General features: G+C 37.3%; 1 protein-coding gene across 2 annotated transcripts in view; it reads right to left on the bottom strand.

The window, feature by feature from the left end:
* The window catches only part of PDGFC (platelet derived growth factor C), a 229,725-nt gene continuing 213,369 nt past the window's right edge, over nucleotides 9,582–25,937 (bottom strand). For both annotated transcript variants that reach the window (XM_021101285.1, XM_021101286.1), the window contains 3 exons: nucleotides 24,290–24,497; nucleotides 19,395–19,612; nucleotides 9,582–11,210 (listed from right to left, as the gene is read on the bottom strand). In XM_021101285.1, the coding sequence (XP_020956944.1) occupies nucleotides 11,094–11,210; nucleotides 19,395–19,612; nucleotides 24,290–24,497 (543 nt within the window). In that variant the 3' untranslated portion in view covers nucleotides 9,582–11,093. The remainder of the gene's footprint in view (nucleotides 11,211–19,394; nucleotides 19,613–24,289; nucleotides 24,498–25,937) is intronic.

Raw genomic sequence — 25,937 nt, forward strand, 5'->3', positions numbered from 1 at the left:
TTTTCACTTTCTGACTCAGTTTCCAGATGCAAAAATTAAAATGAAAAACTTTCTACAAGTCATTATTACAAAGTATTTAAGCATCTTTGTATGAGACAGTTTAGAAACAAATCACTGCGATGTATCACCGTGTCAGTTGACTGCAACAAGACATCTGTCTTGTTAACAACACTATATATGCTTTTATTCCACAATGATGACACAATACATGGTCAAAGCAGATAAGCCTTCTGCAATACAGGAAGATTTTGATTCAGCAAATCTCATACATTAAGCCTTCACAATACATGATGACCATCAAAATTCATTAGTTGAATGATGTCTTCCTGAAGACTTCTAAAGATATTTAGTGTAGAACTGGTCAATGTAAGCCTCTTTATTTTATGTTTTGCTTCCAGTCAGTTTCTTCTCATAGCAATCAAGTACCACAGTCCCTTAGACTCCAGGATTCCCAAGAGCTAAGCTGGAAGCAATTCCAGCCCTCTCCCTCCTCTTCCTGCTCAAAGGTTGGCACATCTTGTTTTCAGATCACAGCTCTAGGATGGAAAACAAGACACATCAAACTCTGGTCGATGCATTATTCATAGGCACTTCCAGATCTCCTTATAATTTCTTTCTTTCCAGGTATACAGGACATGTGGTTGATGCTCTTTGAATACTCACTTGGAATTTAGCCTGCCAATTTGGAAATTTGCAAGATGAGCCCTGACATTCCTACTATCTTTTTTAAAACAAGCATCTGAATTAGGAGATATTAATTTTGTTCCTTGTGCAGGTTAAATATAGAACCCTAAGAATACATCTTATTTTCTAGATTTTTCATATTCTGAAAAGGGGATTGCTTCTCAAAACTTGCCTATTGCTTACTATTATTAAAAATATAGACATTTTGGTTCTGTCAGAAACTAGTTTATTCGTACAAGACATTTTATATACATCTTTTTTATCTGGGGATGTCATTGGAACTGGTTATCTATCATTAAGTCCAGTAGGTACTTCCTTAAATAACTGCACTAAAATTAATGTTTCCCTCAGGATTTCTTTCAGTTAAAATAGTGAAATATTTCTTTCTTTCAAATAGTGTTTAGTGGGTTGTCATGAATTTGAATTATATTCGAAGGTATCAAGGAAGTCATACTAAGCCCTTTAAACAGAATTAAAATTTGTACTTCCTAGTAAAATACTTACTTATTAGACAGATTAAAGATTATTATGAAATTTATAATTTTTTCCTAAATAGGAAATAAAAAACACTTGTACAGAACTGTTTTAAATGTAACTTAAAAAGTTACTGTATTTTTTCAAACCTGAGTTTTGTGGAAGACATCTTAACAAATGAGAATAGGGTAAGATCTGCGTTTTCTCAAAAAAAATGGGCAAAATTGCCACAACCCACCTAGTTCTGAGAAGCATTAGTAACAAAAAAAATTAAATCTGGGAGTTCCCACTGTGGCACACTGGGTAAAGAATCCAACTGCAGCAGCTCAGATCACTATAGAGGCATGGGTTTGATTCCTTACCTGGAAACTTCCATATGCTGTGGAGGCAACCATAAAAAAATTAAATCTGTAATTAAAATCTGTAAAAGATTTAAGTACAGAATTCAAAAGCTTTTATAGGGTCCCATGATATTTAGTCATAATTATGAAAAAATTTATAAGTATTTCAGTAACAAAAAATAAATATTTAGGCAAAAATTAAATTATTAGAATAGTAATAATTTATGATATTAAAATATCTTCTTACCTCCGGGTAATAACACTAAAGGAGAGCTGAATCTCAGGAACAAAATTCCAACAGAAAATTTCTTAGCTCAGAGCTTCTGATGAAAGAGACATACTTCTTGCTACATGAATGGGAGTTTAAGAGTGAAAAAGTAGCTTGTGGTGAGGCTGTTTTGGTAATCCCCATTTCAACCTCTTTCAGACACAGTACTGAAATAAAATTCTAGGCATCCTCAGGAAAACACCTAATTTTAAAGAGTCAGCGAGGGTGGCATTATCTTGCCTCTATTGAGTGTAGACATGCAAGGGGAAGTGGTTTCTGGGGCGTCAGATGAAACACAGATATTAAAAAGTGGGGACTGATGTCCTCAAATGAAGGGAGAGCCTCAAGGTCTTTTCTCAGAGTCATGAATAAGATCTGAACCCAATGTATTTCCTTTCCCCGGCTGCATGAAGAATGCAGGCTTCTCCCAGAGTGAATCCTAGCCACAGTTATTGTGCAAGAGCTGAGCAGAATTGTCTCATCAAAGGTTACACATTCCTCCAAGTGCTCTCAATCTCTTTCCTCCACAAGAAACAGAAGTTAAATCGAATATAATATGTAATCCTCAAACTGTAGTTCTGTCTAGTAAACAAGTTCTAGAAACACAAAAATGGAATTCACCCCTCCCACAGAGTGTCAACACTAGTCTGGAATAAAATATGCATTATGTAAATGAGCAGAAAAAATGTAAAGGCCTGGAAATTATGCAAATAATCAAATGTTTTAAAAAGAAAGAGGAAGGAAGAAAACAATGAAAGGAGGGTGAAAGAGGGAAATAGAGAGTTTGGAAAGAAAAATAACCTAAACAACAGAGGAAAGTTTCCCAAAGTGCTTCAAGCTATAAAAGAGTTCTTTTAGATATAAACATTACACATTTGTATTAAATGTATCAGTGTTTTGTATTAGTTAAATGTTTATGGAAACATAAAATAAATAATAAACAACAGTGAAGATGGTTACTGAAGAGGTGGGCTACATTGTCCCAGAATTTATTTCCTCTCTCCTCTTAATAGCAAAACAATAGATACTGACTGAAAGAGAAGTGAGTGCTTAGCAAATGATTCTGTGCTTTTAGTGTTTTAAATAACATATTTTCACAACTTCAGCAGGATTGTTTAGAAAGGTTACTCGTATGTTGAAACCTTTTCCAAAATACAACTTTTTTGGTTCCATTTCAATTTTGTGTCCATAAGTTTCAAGTGAAGATATATATAAACGTTTCACTAAAAATAGCACACGTAATATGACTATATTTTCAACAGAATAGTACCTATTCGTCACCATTGGCCAATAATACTATGCAATAAACACCCTCAAGACCCCAGCAGCTTAAAAAAGAATCATTCACTTCTCAGCCAAATGTGTGGGATTGCCTGGATTTAGCAGGACTTGGCCACAGGCAGGGATTGGGTTCAGATCTGCAGCAGATATCTTTTGGGACCATGTTCTTCTCATCATGATGGCCACAAAGAGAAGAGACACATCAGCCAGCACATAGCACCTGTCACAGGCACTTTCATCCTGTTGGTTAGAGCAAGACATGGCAAAGACCAAATTCAAATGGGAAGCTATGCCCCAACTACTGTTAAGCTATGGCAAAGCTGTAGACATCAACTACTGCAATCAGAGTCAGAACTGAGTCATCATACCATCCATTCATTCATCTATACTCTGACTTGCAGAGAATGGAAAGGAATGGTGTTGGCCATGCTGATAGAATTTTAGATTTCTTTTAAACTTTATTACTTGTTTTCTTTTTTTGAGGGGGAAGGGCTTGATTTCTTAAATACTGCAGTATATAATTTTACACATTTTACTGTACTTATAGTGTAAAAAAAATGACTTCATTGAGATATAATTCAAATACCAAAAAAATTCACCATTTTGAAGTGGGTTTTAGTATATTCAAACAACTCTCAAAATTGTGTAATTTCAGAATATTTCCATCACTCCAAAGAGAACATTTGTACTCATTAATAGTCATGGCCCGTTTATCCCCTTCCACAAGCCACTGGCAAAACACTAACCCACTTTCTTTCTCTACAGATGTGTCAATCCTGAACATTCATATAAGTGGAATTACAATTTTATGGCCTTTTCTGAATGGTTTCTTCTACTTAGCACAGTTTTTTCAGGGTTCATCCATGCTGTAGCATGTATTGGTACTTCATTGCTTTTTATTGCCAAATAATATGGATAGGCCACATCTTTTTATTTGTTTATTAGTTGATGGAACTTCGGGTATTTTCTATTTTTTGACTATTATGAAAAATGTTGACACTTTCATGTGCAGGACTTTCATTTTTTTTTTTTTTTGAATATATACCTGAGTGGACTTACTGATTCATAATGTTAACTATGGGTTTAAAGTTTTGAAGAACTGCATAACTGTTTTCCAAAGTGATCGCAAAATTTCACAATCTGACCAGCAATGTATAGGGTTCGAATTTCTCCACATCCTCACCAACACCTACTGCTCTCTATCTTTTTGATTCTAGTCATTCCAGAGGGTATAATGCAGTTATCTTATATTTTAATTTGCATTCCCCTAATGACTGATACAATTGGCTATCTTTTTATGTGCTTATTTGCCACTCATGTATCTTTTTTTAGAAAAATGTGAATTCAAGCCCTTTGCTCATTTTTCAACTGAATTATCTTTTTATTGTTGAGATCTAAGTATTCTTTATTTATTCTAAATATAATACCCTGATCAAATATATACATTGCAAACATTTTCTCACATTACGTGGTTTATCTTTTCATTTTTTTTACAGTGTCCTTTGAAGCACCAAAGTTTTCATTTTTAATATTGTTGAGTTTATATTTTTTTTTTTTTTAAGGGCCATACCATGGCATATGGAAGTTCCCAGGCTAGGGGTCGAATTGGAACTACAGCTGCCAGCCTATGCCACAGCCACAGCCACACGGGATCTGAGGCATGTCTGCGGATTACACCACAACTCAGAGCAATGCCAGATCCCAAGCCCACTGAGTGAAGGCAGGGATTGAGCCCAGAACACTAATCGGATTAGTTTCCACTGTGCCACAACGGAACTCCTATTTTTTCTTTTGTCACATGTTCTTTGGTGTCTTATCTGAAACATGATCACCTAATCTAAGGTCATCAGAATTTTCTCCTATATGTCTTTCTAAGAATTTCATACTTTTATCTCTTACATTTAGATCTTTCATTCATTTTGAGTTAACTTCCATATATGGTATGAGGTAAGAGTCCAAATTTTCCCTTTGCACGTGGATATCCAGCTGTCCTAACATCATTTGTTGAAAATACACTTTCACCATTGAATTGTCTTGGCACCCTTGTCAAAATCAATTGACAAGGGTTTATTTCTGGACTTTCAATTCCCTGCATGTCTAAACGTATTAGCCTTATCACACTATTTCTATATAGCTTTGCACTAAGTTTCAAAATTGGAAAGTGTAAGTCCTCCAACTTTGCAGGTCTTTTCCAAGACTTTTAGCTATTTTGGGTCCCTTGCATTTCCATATGAATTTTAAGGTCAGCATTCCTTTTCTGTTTAAAATAAGCTAGCTGGGATTGCATATATTATTTTTAAATAATAAAGTTATTAATATTAAAGGCTATACTTCCTACAAAATAAAGTCACTTTCTTAAATTTTGTATAGATTTATAATGAATAAAATTTATTCTAATGGTTTAGCAGGTATTAAAGTAACTGGATTGGTGTAGGGGATTGGGCAGATCCATTTTGAAGCAGATGACAAAAGGATATAATTAACATTTTAATACAAGAGAGGAAAATTATTGAAATTAACATTTTAATACAAGAAACAGATAAATGCAAGAACGTTCCACAGAGAGTGCTAGCATAGCAATATTTGGGAATATGCGTGTTTTCAGACTATGAGTATTCACTTGAACTCTATTAGGTCTGATGAGGGCAAATGACTCAAAAGACTTAAATGATGAGACGACTATGAATCATCCATTACTGATAGGTCTATATGTTCTCATTTTTTAAAGACTAAGTTCTGACTCAAATATTTAATTATATCATAAAATAAGTATCCATACTATGAATGCATTTAAGAATATAATGTATAAAGAAATTAATAAACTTCCTTTACTTTGAAAAGAAGTGGTATCTGAGAGAGGGTTGATAGGACAAACATTAACTGGAAACCAAACACAAGAGTTTCAAAGCATTGTTAGAGAGGAAAATAATTATATCACTTTATATCACAAGAGATAGACATTCTTGCAGCAGGCTCTACTCGTGTTGGCTGGTGCCCCAACATTACCTGTAGACTGGACTGATTAGAACTGAAAAGTACCTACTAACGCCTTCATTTTCCAGATTAGGTAGCTGAAATTCAGAAATACTTAGGGACACCAGGGTGCCTGATGTGCTATTTAAGAAGAAGTTGTTTGTTTGTTAGAATGAGGAGTCCAATGAGAAATCGAAATGAGAGGAGGTAATGATGACAGAATATGACCATATCTACCACTGAAATATTCCTGGGAGCATAGGAGAGATGGTGGCTAAGGCGGGAAACTAAGGTGGGAACTAAGGAAGAAAAATCTGACTGAAGAGTGGCATTGGAACTGAGAGTCGAAACAACATTACTGAGATAGGTTAAGGGTAGGAACAGCTCCAGAGGGAACACAGCTGTGCCAGCAGAGATTCACAGAAATAAGGTGTTTTCAGGAAGCAACATATACCAGAGTGTATGTTGGGCTTGGTGATGCAAAACCAGCAGAAACAACGCGCTTAAGAAGGATTTTGAGTGTCATGGGCAAAGAATTAAAATTTAATGTTGCAGAGTTCCATTGTAAAATTTCTACTGAAGTGACATAATTCAATATTTGAAGGACCCTTCAGTTGGTGGTGAGGAGGATGGATTGGGGGAGGGAGGTACAGGAGGAGTGGGATGTAGGACGAGAGGCAGGAAGGCTGGAAAAGAGGAGAGGCTCCACATATTGGAACGGGGCTAGAGGGTCTGAGGAGGGGAAGGAGAGGGAGAGAGGAGCCCAAGAGAGGTCATGAGGACAGAGTACGTGGGACTTCACGAATTACACATGAAGCAGGAAGGAAAAGCAGGACATAAAGCCAGTGATTATGAGATTTTCAATTTTTCCACTCCTTCTGTAATAGAGAAGAACAAATCTGACTCTGTATTAGATCTGTTCCTTTAACTTCTCTTTAACCCTTTTCCTCTGTCACTTGTGCTTAGTCATCCAGGCTCAGCACCTTTCGCAAAAGGATGCTGATGGTAGCTTGAAATATACAGGATAGCCTATTCTCAAGGCCATGACCTTTAAGAGTACTGCATGTTTAGATAAAAAGTTTTAGAATAGAGAATAACATTTGTTTTATTGGAGGTTTAAGGGAACATTGAGACCTGACCCACTTCAACAGCTACAAGAACAAATGATCTCTGCATGGAGAAGTTTGCAACAACCAACCACACTTCCACTCCCCACCCCTCTCTTCTTTCTTTTATAAAAGCAGCCTGAATTTTGAGTGAGATGAGATGCTTCTTTGAGACACTAGTCTGCTCTCTTTTTGGGTTGCTGGCTTTCCAAATAAAGTTGTTCCTTGCTCCAACAGTTTATCCCCTGCTTTGTTGGCCTGTTGTGTGGTGAGCAGAATGAGCTTGGACTGGGTAACATTTCCTACGAATGTAAAGAACAGTGACATTTATGATTTTAAATCCAATTATAATACATAATCAAAATATCAAAATCTTTTTGGAGATAAGGATTATTATAGAAAATGTTTATTTTCTGCTTTTCCTCAAACCCAATCACACCCACAGGAAACATGCCTCTGCAATAAGACAGAACAAATCTGACTCCATAGTGGATCTTTTTTTACTTTATCCTTTGTACTCTATTGCTACAAGTTAATGTTGTTGCCCATAGCCTGAAATACACAAGACTGTCATTCTCAAGGCTTATAACTCTTCAAGGGTATAACACTTTTCCAATTTAGAGAGAAAAAAATTTCAGAACAGAATAAGAACATTTGTCTTTCTGTAGAATTACAGGAACATTGTAACCTGACATATGTAGACAGGTGCAAGAACAAAGGAGTCTAAAACCAAGAAGTTTGCAAAAACCAACCATGCCCCTCCCTCACCTTGAATTTAAAAAAGATTTGCTGAGGTAGTTCCCATCCTGGCTCAGCAGTAAGGAGTGTGACTAGTATGCAGGAAGACCCAGGTTCAACCTGTGGCCTCACTCAGTGCATTAAGGACCCGGCGTTGCCATAAGCCATGGTGTAGGTGCAGAAGAGGCTCAGATCTAGGGTTGCTGTGGCTGTGGTGTAGGCCAGTAGCTGCAGCTCTGACTTGACCCTCAGCCTGGGAACTTCCATGTGCCACACATGTGGTCCTAAAAAGACAAAAAAAAAACCCCACAAAAAACAAAAAACAAAACAACAACAAAAAAAAACCGCTTTGCTGAAAAGTCTTCCAGGAGTTTAGTTGTTTCTTTTCACCAGCCACTGTTTTCTTGCATGGACCCTTTCTCTGCTCCAAACCTTGAAGTTGTGGTTTGTTTGGCTTCACTGTCCATCAGGAACATGAACTTGTGTTCCATAACACCGGGAATGGCTGAGGGCCACTGCTCTCCCCCAGTGCAGATTCCTATTATTCTGTCATTTGCACCCCATCAAAGTGCATATAAGGAATAGGAGATGAGGAAGAGGACTGAAATGAGATGTAGAAAGAAAAAAATTCGGACATGAAAGACTGCCTTGTGCCGATAAAATCTTGCTCCTTTATTTTAATGTAAATCACAAGGCAGAAGAGTCCATCTCAGGGACAAAGGCACACATCACAGATATCACAGAGTTTGTGGTCAATACAGTCACAACTTCTGGAATTCTGAGACATTATGGTCTTATTAGCCATTTATTTTTTTGGTAAAATGCAAGTTGGATCTATGATTGGGAAAGTACAACGAAGCTGGGCCTCACACCCCTCCCAAGCACTGGCAGGTACTTGTGCATGAGGCTACCTTTATAGAACCCATTTCTTTTGGCTTTCAACATTTTATAAGGAAACAAAACATAAATATTTAAAAAAATAAAAGGAAAAGAAGGTGCTCTATTCAATGGTTAGAAATGCTGAACAGGTCATTGACATTAGATTTCACAGCATTTTGACTATAGTAATGAGAATTGTCAATTGCCCAGAGGGTGATGTTGCATAGTTTTCCAGGGGAGCAGTTGGGCTGTATCTAGGCTGCCCCCACAGGGATGGGTCAAAACTATGGAAATAAGTCAGTAAGATAGAGCACATATTTTCACTTTGTCTTTCATGTGATTGGCTGCAGAGTAGGACTGCCAGGTGCAAAAGTGCTTCTTGCCTAGATAAGTCTTGGACCTAGATGACTCCTAGGCAAGTTCAAAGGCAAAGATCAGATACTGACGACATCAGCCTGCAGAGAGATCTACATCTGAACCTGAGGACCATGCCTGGAGTGTGCTGTGTAAAATATGTGGATCCACATGCCAGATGGATCTGCACTCACCCCTCTAGTATCAGGCACTGGAAATGAATACATGATGGGAAATTTACAGGCCCATCCCACCCGCGCCGAGTTTCATACTACCATACAGGCTATAAGCAAGCATTTCATTAATTACACACAACTTCATGTCATTTGCAATTTAATTTACCTGCAATCAGTATCAAGATGCCTGAGAAAAGGAAAACTCCTGCTCAAAAGCACTGGAGTCCAGAGGCTGGAAAGCCTCAATGGAAATGCTCTTTTCTGCTGGTCTTTTGCATTAATATCAGCTTTCCATAATAAAAATCACGGTAACACAAAACATAGTCACTTTTATTTTCTTGTAGTTTGAGACAAATCTTGGACACACACACTTAGTTTCTCCCCGAAATAGCTGCATTCTTTTATTTGGTGATTCAATACATTTTAATTCAAATAGTCACCACATAACCTAGGCACGATATTAAGCATTTTACAAGCAAAGTATTTGACTGGTTTTCCTTACCATTGCCAAAGAGTACAATAAGTGAATTGGTTAAAGGATATACTTCTGTACATAAAAATATCCATGTATTTATACAAGTGTATGGAACAGAGTCTAAAGATAATCTAACCAGAACATCACAATAAATAGGATGTGTTCCTACAGGATGGAAAAGCACCCTTTGTCAGGAAGCTGTCAAGTCTCTTTTTTTTCAAGGTGCTTTATGTTCTTCTGAGCTAGGCTCACATTTCCCAAGATAGGGTTAGGGGTTAGTAATGCCTGGATCTGGATGCCTAATCCTATATGCTGCTTCCTACTGGTGTCTCCAATAGTAGGAGTGGAAAACATAATTTATTTTCAAAGAGTCTTTGCAACTCACCAAATTCTATCCATTTCCCACTGCAATATTTTCAAAAGCAGATTAATCTAAGCTCTAGCACCATACAAGAATGAAATACATGTATTTTTGTCAGAGCAACAATATTTTATATCATCTTTGTTCCTCTGGCTATAACAATTCTGTTTAGAAAAATTTACCAAGCTAAAAATAGTTGATCTAGGCTGTCATAAAAAAAGAATATTAAATACCTTTGGTAAAAATAGATATATTTAACAAGATTAGAAAAGCAGTTATAATGTCAAAAGGAGAATATAAAAATGTACACATTAAACAAATAAACCAACTTATAGATTAAGTGAAGATAAGGCCACTCTTCTCAGGTGTGTCTCTTCCAAACCACGAATGTAGTTTTCTTCTCCTAAATGGTAGCCATTTGAATAAGAAATACGGAAAATCCAGTCTTTCCTATCAGCCTGACCCAAGTTTAATTTATGACAACATAGTTCCTTTTTAAAACCCATGTTGGTAGAATACAGAACACTCTGGCTTATATATGCAAATAGAAGAAAAATCCAAGATTTCTGTGATTTTTTAGCCCAGAGCACAGAGCTTTAGAGTTAAGCAAGGCAACAGAACCAGGCACTCACGGGCAGTGTTTCCTGTGCTGACATGAACCTAGGCCACCTCCAGACAACTGAGACACAAACAAAGCCCAGTGAGCACGTGGGGACTCTGTAACTAGCTAGTATATCTACCAGGTTCATTCCTTTCCTCAGCGGAAGGCCTCTTCTCCTGTCATGTGGGCTTCCTCTCCAAAGAGCTGTTGCCAAACCCCTAATTCTTCTGCGTGGTGTCTCCTCTTTCAGAACACGCTGTAAATCCTGAAGATGAAAGGGCCCTGGAGCAAACAGCCGAGATGGAGGATGGAGATAAGGCGGGAGCTGGGCGGCAGAGTCAGCCCTGAGCCCGCCGCGCCAGGTAGGGGGCTGCGCGAGACGTTATCCTCCCGGGTTGCCTCTGCACACGCAGTCACACTCCTCGTGGTGCTCCAGGGCCACGTCGGTGAGGGACTTGTGCAGCCCCCGGACACCTGTCTTGGGTCTCAACTGAAGGACCTGAAAGGGAACAGTGTAAAACGACTTTAAAATCAACCCACGTTTGACAAATGAACCTCTCTAGGAAAGACTCACAGGCGTAGAGAAGGGTCTCCTGATTGCCAGAGGAGAGGAGAGGGGAGGGGAGGGGAGGCGGGGAAGGATGGACTGAGAGTTTGGGATTAGCACTGCAAACTGTTACACGGAGGATGGATAAACAATAAGGACCTACTGTAAAGTATCCTGTGATGAATCATAATGGAAAAGAATATGAAAAAGAATGTCTATATGTATAACTGAATCATTTGGCTGTAGGGCAGAAATTAATACAACATTGTAAATCAACTCTAATTTAAAAAGGAAAATATGAAAAAGAATATATATGCATAACTGAATCACTTTGCTCTATAGTAGAAATTAACACAGCATTGCAAATTGACTATACTTCAATTAAAAACTTAAAAAAAAAAAATCAAGCCGTGCCTATAACATCTGATTTCTTGGACAAGGATCATTTCAGAACAAATCTCGGGCCCAGTAGTGACTTACACATTTAAATTTTTTTCCTAGTGAAGGCATTATAAACTTATTTCCCCACCCCTCCAAGAAATCACAAATGCTCATCATTTCATGAAAGGAAGGGCTTTTTAATACCTATAATTTAGAAGGAGGGGGCTCAGTATCAAGGACAGTCCTTAAACTGAAAGACCCACAATGCCCTCTTGATGCATCCAACCATCTTAGAGATAATTTCACCTGGCTTTGGTGTTTTGGAACCACTGCTGCACAATTTGTTTTTCTCTGTGTTGGTTTCTTTCACTCACTCATTTATTCACACATCTAACAAATGTTTATCCTTGAAGCAAAGCATGCAAGTACTATGAGGCTGTGAAAAGAAACAGGATTCCTCTGCAGCTGAGTCTGCTCAATTACGCCACTCATTAATTTGCTTGGCTACACTTCAAGTCCTCTATAAACTTGATGAGATGGATTAGATGTACTTCATAGACATCAGCCCCCGTCACAGCTAACTTTCTGCAGCTGTATCCTACTGTGCCATATACAGTTTGGCAAGAATGCCTCCGTTAAATGAAGTTATTTGCAGTTTGGATGGTGAGATTTTTCACCAAAACAGGAAAATAGAGACAGATACTAAATATACCCTTTTAACACAGTGACAAAGAGACATAGCTATGTATTCTGTGAGAGATTACCTTATAACATTCGATAAGGGCTACCTATTCAATGTGTATTATGTTTTTGGTTTTGTTAACAGAAATGATAAAACTTTAGAAATCATGTGTGTTTGCATTATGAACAGAGCCCAGAATAATGTGAAATTGTCTAGTTTCTCTGCTCTCTGGGTCTGACACGGATGACTTCATAGAGCAACTTCTAAAAGATACCATCCCTTGAAATACTCATTAATCCAAAAAGGCATTAAGTCAGGTTTTATTACTGTTCTACTTGAAGACTAAAAAAAGAAAAACAGAGAAGGGGTCCCTCTTTTGGTGTATGTGGTCATATCAAAGGTTAATTAGCTAACATTTTTTGAATGCTTACTGGGTGCCAGGCACTATACTAATGTTTTTACATACTTTAACTCACAAGAATTCTATGAAGTAGTTTACAGTGATTACCCTTGTTTTACACATGACTGAACAGAAGCTTAGCGAGAGTGAGTGACAGAGCCAGTATCTGTACTTCTGCCAAAGAAGAATGATTAAAGTCAGAGTGATATATGCTAATTTCATAGAGACTCAGAATATTTCTAGTCCTATACTCTATTGAGTAATTTTCTTCCTAAGGAGATAAACTACAAAATCTTGTTAGAATTATGAGAGATAGTAAATGTTTAAAATAGATCATTTGGAGATCCCATTGTAGCTCAGTGGGTTAAGAACACAACTAGTCTCCATGAGGATGCAATCTGATCCTTGGTCTTGCTCATCGGGTTAAAAGACCTGGCATTGCCATGAGCTGCAGTGTAGGTCACAGATGTGGTTCAGACCTGGTATTGTGTGGCTGTGGTGTAGGTCAGCAGCTGCAACTGCAATTCGACCCCTAGCCTGGGAACTCCATATCCTGTAGGTGCAGCCCTAAAAAGATAAAAATAAATAAATAAGTAAATAAATAAGACTGTTTATCAAATACATTTCAAAATTCTAGAATAAAAATTACTGGGACTATTATTTCAGTGTGAAACTTAACTGAATGAATATTGAATATAGTTTATATGTCTGTACTGATTTACTGTTTTTGTCCAACATGAAGTGGCATCAGAACAAACTACTATTAAGATACTGGCACCATACCTTATTATCATACTCTTGTTATAAATGGCTTCTGGAAGGAGATTGGGTGGATAGATACATTGTAATATTGGCACTGACAATGTCTTTAGTTTCTGTGTCCACTTCTATATACATTTTCCCAGTTGGTAGGGGGAAAAAATGACTATGGTAGCTAAGGGTTAAAGAGGCCACCGTATACAGTCCTGACAGTTTGTTACGCCTGCCTACAACCCTACAATCCTTTCTTCCTCTCAAAGTGCTTATGCAAGATGCATCCACCAAATAAAGTTGCCCTCTCTCCTGCTTAGTCTTCATTGACTGTTGCCTATGGATATTTACAAAGAGCAGAAGAATCTCACAATGTTCCAGTGATGTTAAGGTCTACTACATGGTGGTGGTGGGGGGTCATGATTAGTGTTTTCTTTCCCAATTTCCTTTGAAAGTGTGGACTTTGGAAGACAAAGATAGACTTGGAAAATGACTATAAGGTCCCAGATAATGTTAGAGAAGATAATTTAGTTTTTACAACGTAGTTTATGATACAGACAAGAAACAAAGTAGAAGAACATCTCAGAAAAATGTTAAAGAAGAGGTTCAAACTAAAATTAGGAGTCGTGGGATTTCCCATTGTGGCTCTGTGGGTTAAGAACCTGACTAGTATCTATGAGGATGTGGGTTCGATCTCTGGCCTTGCTCAGTGGGTTAAGGATCTGGTGTTGCCACAAGCTGTGGTGTAGGTGATAGATACGGCTCGGACCCCACATTGCTGTGGCCGTGGCTGTGGCTGTGGCTGGCGGCTGTAGCTTTGATTTGACCCCTAACCTGGGAACTTCCATATACTGTGAGTGTGGCCCTAAAAAGCAAAAAAAAAAAAAAAATCAATTAAAAAAAAAAAGGAAAATTAGGAGTCCATGAAAAAATAATCCAGAGAAAAGCTAAAATCAGACACTGTGTGGAAGAGACCAGATCAGGCACAGAAAGACCCATCAAGGAACAGAGAGATGAATGTGTATGTTGCCCCAAGTGTCAACAATGTGTCCTTAAGATTCCAGGGGGTTCAGAATTAGGGGAGATAGGACTCATTGCTAAAATAAGGCAACTGAATAGTATACTTATTTCTCCCAAAGAAACAGATCTATACAAGAAAAGACTACATGATTTGGAAAATTGAAGTTTAATGCATGAGGATATAAAAAAGGTGAAACTCACTGGGCTGATTACAAGTGGGAAAAAAAAAGGAGTAAATATGTTTCTTCTTCTTTTTTTGCCACACCTCAAGGCATGCAGAAGTTCCTGACTCAGGGACTGAACCCATGCCACAGCAGAGACCCAACATGTAGCAGTGACAAAGCTGGATCCTTAACTTGCTGAGCCACAAGGCAAATCTCCAAATATGTTTCTTTTGTCAGAGCCTCCTACAGATCTTTTTGCCATAAAGCAAATACCTCTTTATGACCTTTGGGCAAAATTCATTAAATCTTTATTGACCAATTACCATAATCAAAGAATGAACTTAGGAAGGAGTGGAAATAAAGCTGAGGTGAGCCAAAAGCTAGAATATACTGAGGGCTTGAAATGTGTCCCATTTTGTCTTAAGTGTTTTTGTAAGCATCAGCTCCTGGAATCCTTGAGGGTGGAAAGCTCACTTTACAGATGAAGAAACTGAGGCACAGGGGATTGAGTAATTTGCTCCAAGTCACAAGCTGACAAATGTAAGATTCAAATCCTGGATGCCTGGCCTTGGAGATTCCACATTAATGGGATCTTTATTCTTGGTTCTCAATTTGGAAGAAACAAATATAAAAAAATGATGATTATGAAATCATAAAAGTTCTCTATTAGTGATATCTTTAAAACCCTACACATGCAGAGAGGAGAACTGGTTAAACTGAGATTGGCAGGAAACTAAAAAGCATCTCCAGGAAGAGGTAATATCTAAATTTATACACATGGAAAGCTCCTATTTTTCTTTTCTGAAAGCTCCTATTTGGGAGAAAGGGAAATAAAGGGATTTTTTCTCTTGGTTACAACAGCTTCTAATAAAGAGTATCTAATGATTGATATAAAATTTGTAATAATCAATATATCATTATGCTGTATTATATCAGAACATTATAACAGTAATATCCTGTTATATTTTATGAGACTTGCAAGTTTTTAAACTTATTTTTGATGCTACAATAGTTGGACAAAACCCAATGAAAATGCTAAGGGAATCAAAAAGAGGGAACAATACAGTTATATTTGTAGTGACACAATGAATATGTAATAGGAAAGAACAAATTTGACTCCATATTGGATCTATTTCTTTTAGTTTAACCTTTGTATTCTGTTGCTATGGACATAAGAATGTTGCCTATAGTCTGAAATATACAGGATTTCACATTCTCTAGGCTCTGCCCTTTAAGAGTCTAACACCTTTCCATTCATATAGATACAAAAAGTTGAAGAACAGAGAATAACATTTGTCTTATTGGAGGTTTATGGGAACATCATGACCTGACCTACCTGGACAGCTGCAAGAACAAAGGATTCCTACACCAAGAAGTCTGCACCAACCAACCTCACCCCTCCTTCACCTTGCCTTTAAAAATGCTTAGTTGAAACCCTTTGAGGAGTTCCAGGTTTTCCGGGCACGAACACCAGTCTCCTTGTATGGCCCTGCAATAAACCTTTCTCTATTCCAAGCTCCGGCATTTTGTATGTAGGAAAGTTGGTATAACAGTGGTAAATGAAAGGGACAAAATAAAAACATCTGAGTTCTGTCTCTGCTTCTGCTTTCTCCATGAAGTTGGAATAATCTTTAAACTGAAAACTGCAACAACCAACCTCAGAATGAATTGAAGCCCAAGATGGGCCTCACTTTAAGTGAATTAATTCCCTAGATCCCTATTAAGGGTATTCAATGACAATGACTTTATTATTTATTTATTTATTTATTTATGCTATCTTAGGGCTGCACCAGCAGCATATGGAAGGTGCCAGCCTATGCTACAACCACAGCAACACAGGATCCGAGCCGTGTCTGGGACCTGCACCACAGCTCACTGCAACACCAAATCCCCAACCCACAGAGTGAGGTCAGGGATCAAACCTGCATTCTCATGGATGCTAATGGGATTCATTTCCACTGCACCACAACAGGAACACCTGACTATGGTTTTAGAACTATTTTAAGTAATGTTTTAAATGAATTTAAAACATTTACCACTGTTTTTCATTGATTTAGATAGGAGTAGCACTAGACTCAGAATTTACTTCCAAAATATAAGACTGAGAAAAATTTAAGCCTCAGAAATCATGAATTACACCAAACAAATAATCCTTTTTCATAGGGTAATTTGATAATTCATAGAAAGTATCAGAAAAATTTATAATTCTCACAAAACATTAAAAATTAAGACATGATTGCTGCTGGAGATATCTGTAAGAAACGTGGGGTAGGTAACTATGTAATTATATATCTGCACACACACATCAGAGATATTTGCGGAAACTTGCACTACATAGTCATACATTTAAATATCCATAGTTGTCAGTGTATACATAGATGATCAATCCCACCCAAAGGCTGGGGATGATGAATTAATGTCTGTCTGGAAGAAGGCCAGTGAGTGGTACAAGCACTGACCATGGCCTTTCCCTGCATAAGACTTTTATCTGAGCCTTTAAAACAGATGCTGCATGCTCTGTGGCTACTTTCTGGATAACCCTAAAAACTGATGTTACTTGAAAAGAAATTTACAAGTACAGGAGGAAGGAAGATATGTTTGATTTGAGGACCAATTCAGGTGACTAAAAGTATGATATGGACCGAGCATCTGATAAGCTTATTTAGAAAAGCTACTAGGGCTGAAACACTCTGGGTTTACAGTTCTTAGCAAGTTGGGTCATAAACCCAAGACTTTTTAGCTAAATCAGGTCCCCAAATACATTTTGCTTAGTGAGTACCTGCTATAGAAAGTTCAAAATTGAATGACTTTAGGTGGAAAAAGATCACTCCAGTTTCATTCTACTCTCATCATATCCTTTTATATTATGCCAATCAACTCTTAATATGTACCTACCCTTTAAGGAATTTCAATTTTACTGTGTTTTAAAACTACCATATTAAGGCTATATTCTTGACTAGACTCCCAGTTCATGGAGTAGCAATAAAGCCATCTTCTGGGCAGAGCCTGGCCTCAGGGCAGAGCTGGGCTGGAGCTCCAGCAAGCTTGTGACTACCTACTTCCTGAAATAGGAGTGCAGGGTGTTCCCAGGACAAGGATCTTTAGAAGCATGTGCTGTAGCAATGAAAGGAGAACTGGAGTGATGGCAGTAAATAGTCCTATTTTTAATCACACACTGACAGTTTGGGATGTTATCTACTAAAAACTGTCATCTAATGGCTGTCACAGAATAACACCCTATGAGAGATCTGAGAGATGATCACAGTTGACACTTATTTTATGAAGGTTGAATGTCTTGTGGATGGTTACGACAAGTTAATGGTGGATCTAGAATGGGAACAGGAGCATCTGTTCTGGAATCCAGTGCCTTTTTTCCACTTAATCAACTGCCGACACAATGTTGGTTAAAGTCCAGGCAACCACATGACATGAGGGTGGTTTATGACACTGCATGTTCAGATGACACAACCCAACAGATGAGGCCTCAATGATATCTTCATGTACAGGAAAAATCATTTTATTTATTATGTAGAAATTTATTTTGTGTTATTCTTTTATTTGGTAGAAAAAAAAAAACTAAGAAAGCCATATTGAAATGAAGTCAGAAGGCAGATTTTGGCTCAGTTTTGGAAAAACTAAAGTTTTTAAAAAAATGTTTTGTAAAAATTGAAGTTGACTCCTTAAGAAGGGATTGCTTCCTGAGGTATGAAAGCTGCATGCCATGCTGCTGCTGGAGAGAGGATATCACTGGGGATAATGAAAACCTGAATTGATAGAACACTGTAAATCAACTATAATAAAAAATTTACGAGTTCCCGTCATGGCTCATGAATCTGACTAGGAACCATGAGGTTGCAGGTTCGATCCCTGGCCTTGCTCAGTGGGTTAAGGATCCAGTGTTGCCATGAGCTGTGGTGTAGGTTGCAGACGCTGCTCGGATCCCGCATTGCTGTGGCTGTGGTGTAGGCTGGTGGCTACAGCTCCGATTAGACCCCTAGCCTGGGAACGTCCGTATGCCTCAGGTGCGGCCCTAGAAAAGGCAGAAAGACAAAAAATAAAAAAAAAATAAATACATAAAAATCAAAACCAAAAACAATACCAAAATGTGTACATTCTAAGGTTCCCAGGCCTTAAAAAAAATGGTAATTGCTAACATTTATTATTATATTTTCCTTAATTCCATAAACTAGAGGTAGAAGGGTAAAGAATCCATAAAAGGTTTAACATGCTACTGGGGACAGCATGAATAAAAGGAAGATATAAATAAAGAATAACAGGAAGTGTAATTACGAATACGTCTCTTGGGATTTGTGTGCCTGTACTGCCCCAAATGGAAAAAAGACCTCTTTTCTCCAAAATAGACCATTATTTACCTCCAAGTTTGTCCTTAAAATATTTTCTGTTCATATTCTGAAAAAGTGAAACACTTAACCCATTTTATGCCCCCATGGAAGATCATGTTTCTTTTTTGTACAAGAGAGAAAAACTCCCCTAAGCACCCATGATGTGCTATCAGAAAACAAGCTTTCTAAATCCCTGATGTCTGGGTTTCTGAGTTCAAAGTCCTAATAAAAAAATAAATAAAAACATGAACTATGATGTAAACCTTGATTTTGTTTTGTTTTCACAAAGACTACATTTCCTTTCCAAACAAAAATCTATTTCTGGTACAGTGTTTCACATTTTTTTTTTTTTTTAGGCACAATACCACCAAAAGAACCAGGAAAGGACATACATACCTCGTGATATTTCTTGGTGACTTTGCTGGGGACACACTGACACTCATTGCAGGTGTGCATGCAGCAGGCACAGTTCCCGCCACAACGCTTGACGAGGAGGCAGCCTGGCCAGAAGATGGTGTCTGTTCTCTTCAGCTCTTCCCTGATAGACACTGAAAAGTTCCTAGGGGTGCAGCTGTATAGCCTCACTTCTTCTTTGAGAAGGTTCAGATCCACCACTGTGTGGAACCCAAGGAAGCAGAGAAAGAGAGGTGTTCATGCTCTTAGCCTGTGTATTTCATTACATTTTTTTTCATAAAGAAGTCTAGCTATTTCAAGAACTATCACCCAACAACATTCTCTACTATTTTAATGCAGCTTTAGGGTGATGCAGCTTGCAAGTTGGACTTTCTGTGTTACAGTACACAGAGCTTCCTTGTAACTTAGCGACCAATGAAGTGATGGCATCATGCAGGGTTAAGAATAGAGCTGACAAAATAGTTGAGAGCTATAAATAGGAAACTTTAATAGAGCATAAGGGGGGCTACACGTTTTAACCTTTGAATAAAAGTAAACAAGGGGAGCACTGGAGGGAAGAACAGAAAATAAAATGAATGCTTTGATGAAAAAACAAATGCAATTTTTGTAAGAATTACAATCTCATGCGATTAATGAAGAACAACTTACAGAAACTTGTAAACAGAACTTTCTATGATCTTTCTGGCAATAAGAATCATAGAATGTGAACAGGAAATGAAAAAAAATTAAATTTTGAAGACAGCTGAATGGAGCAGGAGTGAAAAAAATGATACTTTTAAAGGAGCAGAAGTTGCTGGAAAGCACTGCTTCTGGTAAACTGAGTAATTTATGGACTTTGAAATTGTTTAACTAGACTCCTTCAGAGCTCGTCTCCTTCTAAAGAATGGAAGAAATGTCTAATTTATAACCACTGCCTCTATTCTTTGAGCAAGTTGGTTAGCTATATTGTGCTTTATTCTTTAAAAGAATACCTACTTGTGAAGACCAAACAAAATATCCTTTCAGCAGATTGTTGCAGTAAATTCTCAAAGAACCATTGTTTTTAGCTACAAAACATCACTGCCTCAGTTAAATTCTATCAAAATTACATGTCATGTTTATGATAAACTTATATATAACATATAAAGTAGCTGATAATAATTAGGATAAGCATCTCTAATGTAATTTTAATTTCTGCCTTGTAGCTTTATTTTTTACCCTAGAAATATTCAAATAAAAGCAATTGCAATAAAATTGAAGCTTGGAGTAATATATAATTCATTGGAGTTTTTTCCTTCAAAAATAAAGCTTTACTAAAATTTAGCAACATTATCTAAAATATACTTAATCTAATCTGGTTAAATACATTTTCACTAATATTACCAACATTATAAGTACTATTTTCTGGCTAAAGATTGCTTCAGGTAATAAAAATCACTATGTAAACCAGTTTTTAAAACTAAGAGTTAATCTTTTTTTTAATACTTTTAAAATGACAAGATAATTAAAAATCAAGTGTCTGTTTTTTTAGCTATGTTTTTAACCTGTACATGTAATCAAGTTTGTTTCTAAAGTGTCAAAAGAAACCAATGTAAGTAATTTCAAGAAATATATTATAGATTATGCATATGCAACTGTAAATTGTAAGCACATGTAAAATATATGGTTGACAAAACCTAGCTCAAGTATAGGGAAACACCAAGAAAATGCTAACCCAGTACGTTCATTTCAACATCTTATTAAGCTAAAAGTTATTTTTTCTACTCGGCAGAAAATCACTGTTTCATCATTTGAGTATCTAATGATTTCCTTTTCATCTGAAAAATGATCTTGTGAAAGTAAAGCTTTTAAATATTTAAGAGGAAGTGAATTCATTCTTTCAAGTGCCATTAAAGACCATTTTATCTCTAACAAAATTAATGAGATAATTAGGTTTAATGATGTCATGAATTTTACCTGATTTCACTTTGCTAAACTAAAAATCTATGTCCATACTGCTCTTTCATTTGTCAAAGCTACATATGGGCTCATTTGAATCTTTTCTCTGCAAGTTAATATCTAATAAGCAAGGGGAGAGAAAACCTCAAACAGGCGCGCGCACGCACAACGCGCACACACACACACACACACACAAGCCAGTGGCCAAAATTTTTAATGCTTATTTAAGATTTATACTTCTTTAGAATGTGAATGAAGCTCTTTGCTTTCAAAGGATATTCCTCGGCCTCAAAGGGTTTCAACATACTATTTCATGCAACTAGAAAATGAGACTGTGCATGTTCGCTTTAAAATGTTTACTTAACCACAATAAAAGGTTAGATGGATTTCCCAAGTGGAGCAAGTTAGGGTACCTGCTACAATGTGAAAATTTAAACAAACTTTCAACTTAGCTTCCACTCATCTATCACCTCTGACACAAAAGTCAAAAGCCCTTTTTAAGTACTAGTTAAGCCTGACTTAGGAAATGTGGTATTCCTTTTTTTTTTTTTTTTCCCCTGTAGTAGTAAGGTATGAATGAAACCCCTGAACCAAGGGAATAAAAGGAAAAGAAAGAAACAGAAAGTCATGAATTCAGTCCACTCTGGCCTAAAAATACAAATAAACCAATTTAGCATATCTTATTTGGAATTCATGCTTCCTACATCCAGGGTTTCAAACTCATCTAAGCTTCATTAAAATAAGTCAGGAGACTACAATTGATGTCAAAAAATTTTCAAATATTTGTAAGAACATCTAGGTTAAGGGGGGGTGAAAGGTCATGTACTAACACACTTTTTTATAACTTAACTATAATATGTAAGTTTCCTTCAGCAAAATATTTGTAAAGTAAAACTTAGCCTTCAGATGCTTTATTTCCTTTTCATAACTACTTCCTAAGATAATAATATATGGTTCAGTATGTCTTTCTAAAGAATGAATATTTGGAGCCTGTCATCAGTGAGCACTGCTATTTCTAATGCACAGTTTCTTGTTCAGATTCATAAATAAGGCAAGTTTTACTAAGAAGGATAATACTGATTGAAAAAAATTATGATCACATTTTATTTGGCCAGTATTCATTCTTTTAAGATATTCAGCCCAAGGGTATTTTATTACTGCAATGCAATCTGAGGGTGGTCTTTCTAAGATGAATGTGGTAACTCTGCGATATGTTTATTCTCTGGAAAATCTATTTCGATGTCTAATTAGAAGCTTTTAAGCGTTTCTCTCCTCCTTCTTTGTACAAAGACTCTTGGGAGGGGAGATGGTTTTGTCTATACAGATGTTATCCCACACCTGCATTTCAGTTTATGTAAAGTTCCAAAAATATACACTGCTTTCCTCACACTTACTGTATGCTTAAAAAGTTAATAGTTTTGGCAAACCACAAAGGGCTTCAACTTGGAAAGTGTTAAATGAATATTTGAAAGATCTGGTGCGGTGCTGGATCTTTTAAATACACGTTAGCCGCTGGCCAGATCTTCACTGAGCAACCACGTGGAGATGTACAGGCACAAAGACAGGGCTAGAGGGGAGATTTTCAGGCTTGAATCCAGAGATCAGCTGTCAGAAAACTAGATCTGAGTTTAGAATCCAGGTTGACGCCCTCTGCTTCTTACAGATCCCCATGATAATCCACCTCAAACTTGCTAACAAAGGCTCTATTCACTGGCATTTCAGCTAGCCTCACATTTTCCTGTTCCTAACTGGGAGGGAAGGGAAGTGTTGTTGGTAAGTTATTCATCAAGATCAAATCTTATAAATATGTAACAGGTTTCAGCATCTGGACAAGATTCGGCCGCCTCTGGGCTTGAACAGTGATTGCAAATATCGCTGAGAGGAAACCAGGGCTGTTGGCACAGCACAATACTCTGGTTGGGCAAGTCTGAACAAGACCTGCTGAGATGAAAAGCTCCGGATGCAGGAAAGGGCAGGAATCGGGTTTCTTCCTGACAAGATTTGGAAGAACAGGTCTGATGCAATCTGTCCCCCAGGAGTCGCTCAAATTAACTAAACATTGTTCTTTCCACAGACATTCCTCAGACTGTTTTTTCAAAGGGACCCTGGGTAGATGTCCATGTTTGTGACAGACTAGAACAGATTTTGGGAGCACACTATAATCACCCAGTTACACTTTCACCTGTGTCTGATGGTGATGCTTTCCAAGTTTAGTATTATTAGGAAAATCTAATAATATTATTATTATTATTGCTAATCTTAGAGCCAATGCAGTTAACATTGATTCCAATGTCTTGACCACATGGAATTAAGTTTAATTATCAACACTTTTCGCTCATATACTCATATGGTCAAAAATGATCATTTCAGAAGCATCATATTTTTATGTGGAAAAAAAAATCACTATGAGTATCTTTTGGCTACTGTTTTCTTATAATGAATCTTGCCATGTAAACTACTAGTTCCCTTTTCTGGTGAGCTACTGTTATTTTGCATATTATTTAGAAAAGCTTCTAGGCTTAGGAAATGGATACTGATATAATCCTGACTCATTGGGGTCATGGTGGACATAGGTTTTAATAGCGCTTTCCCCTTTTCAAGTTCAGTAGCTACAATAATCTATCTCGAATCTCTAAATCAATATACCCCCCAAATTAAGTTTGAATAAGCAATGACTCCTGCAAAATGTAACAGAGGACTTCATCAAAATGATATTTTTGAATTCAAGAATAATAGGAATTTTTCAGGAAAAGGATCTTTTAATCTTTGAAACTCGCTGTTATAAGTGCCTTCTTTTATGTTTTCTTGCTGTACATATGCGCAAATATTATGTAAAGAGATGATTTCAGTTTATGAGGGAAGAATTTCATACTCTTCTCATTAGAAGGTCTAGCAGAAGAACCTGAAACATCAGCTGCTGAGAAAATTAAATGAGGCTCTAATCTGAAGAGAGAGCTTACCTCTGGATTTTCTTCCGAAAACAAAAGCCTTGCCGAGCAGTTGCCAAGTTGGCCTGTATAGATCTTCTAAGTCCAGCTGCCATCTGTCTGGTTCAAGGTACCGAATCAGATCTTCCAAGGTACTAAAGGCAGTGACAGCATTGTTAAGCAGGTCCAGGGGCAGAGCTGCAGCGGGTAGCAGTGAGGGACTCACAGTTTCTGTGAATTGCTGAAAGTAACATGAATCTGGTATCAACTGTTTTAAAAATGACAATGGATCCCTCTGGACTCACCCGTGAAGTTAGGTAGGTAGACAAAGGCTGAAAACACGGGGAAGTGAAATCGTATTCAACCCCGGTTCACAGTAATGACTTTGCAAAGACTTCCTGTAGATGAACTTGGATGGAATTTCTGTAGGAAAAGATATTCAATGGGAAAGACATTCCTTTTCATTACCACAAACCATGGTGGATGTGGGTATCTGTGGCTTGACAAAAAAGACCATGGTTTGGTTACGGACTTACAACGGGAGCCATAACAGAGTTTACCAACTTTTGTTTTCCACTTTTCATTCTCCTCATTCTGGAAGAGTACACCGTAGTTATAAAAATGGGTGTCAGAGGAATTGAAATTTAATATAAAGTAATTAGCCCATAAAGAATTAGAAGAAAATGTTAAGTGTAAAATCCTTTGATACTGGAGAACTTGTTAATCAAGATAGAAAACACCCAAACCACAAAAGAGAACTTTGATAAAGCTACTTAATTTTTTTAAAATAAGCAGTTAAAATAGGGATACTGGGATGACATCTTGGAAAGCCATGCAACTGTCACAGGGTGGAGTGTACAAAAAAAAAAAAAAAAAGACAAAGTCAATAGAAAATGGGCAAATTTCAGACAAGAAGCTTGAATGGCCACCATACATAAAAACACTAAAATTCATTAGTTACCAGAGATAACAAAGTGAGATATTACAGATACAAAAATGGAGACACTATTTCACTTATATGAGACTGACATTTAAAAGAAAAGGCTGCCAAAGATGTGGTTAAATTGAAATTTCTCTGCTCTGCCTGAAGAAATGACTATTAATTGGTATCACTTTAGTGGATGTGACTGATTTCCAAGGATGCTAGAGTTGAAGATGCACAGTCCCCACGTCCTTCTAATTCACTTTGGAAGTTTTTTCCCTTTTATTTGTGCATGTGGAAATATATGCACAGGGATATTAATTCACTGCCATGATGACAGGGAGGAAAAACTGAAAACAAACAGAATGTCCACGTATGGAGCAACGAATTAAAATACCCCATTTTAAATGGCAAGCACCAGGAGAAGGCAATAATTTCAGGAAAAGTTCAGTAAGAAACCCTCCCTCCTGCCAATTTTTAAAGTGGACTAAGAGTGGAGAACAGTAGATCAGAACTGAAATCAAAATAGGCAAAATAGGAGTTCCCATGTGGCTCAGCGGAAACTAATCTGACAGTATCCATCAGGATGCAGGTTTGATTCCCTAGCCTTGATCAGTGGGTTAAGGATCCAGCATTGACGTGAGCTGTGGTGTTAAGTCAGCTCGCGGATCTGACGTTACTGTGGCACAGGCCAGCGACTACAACTCCAATTCGACCCCTAGCCTGGTAACCTCCATATGCCTGTCGTGGGTGTGCTCC

This window comes from Sus scrofa, chromosome 8, assembly GCF_000003025.6.
Source record: "Sus scrofa isolate TJ Tabasco breed Duroc chromosome 8, Sscrofa11.1, whole genome shotgun sequence".
NCBI classification, from domain to species: domain Eukaryota; kingdom Metazoa; phylum Chordata; class Mammalia; order Artiodactyla; family Suidae; genus Sus; species Sus scrofa.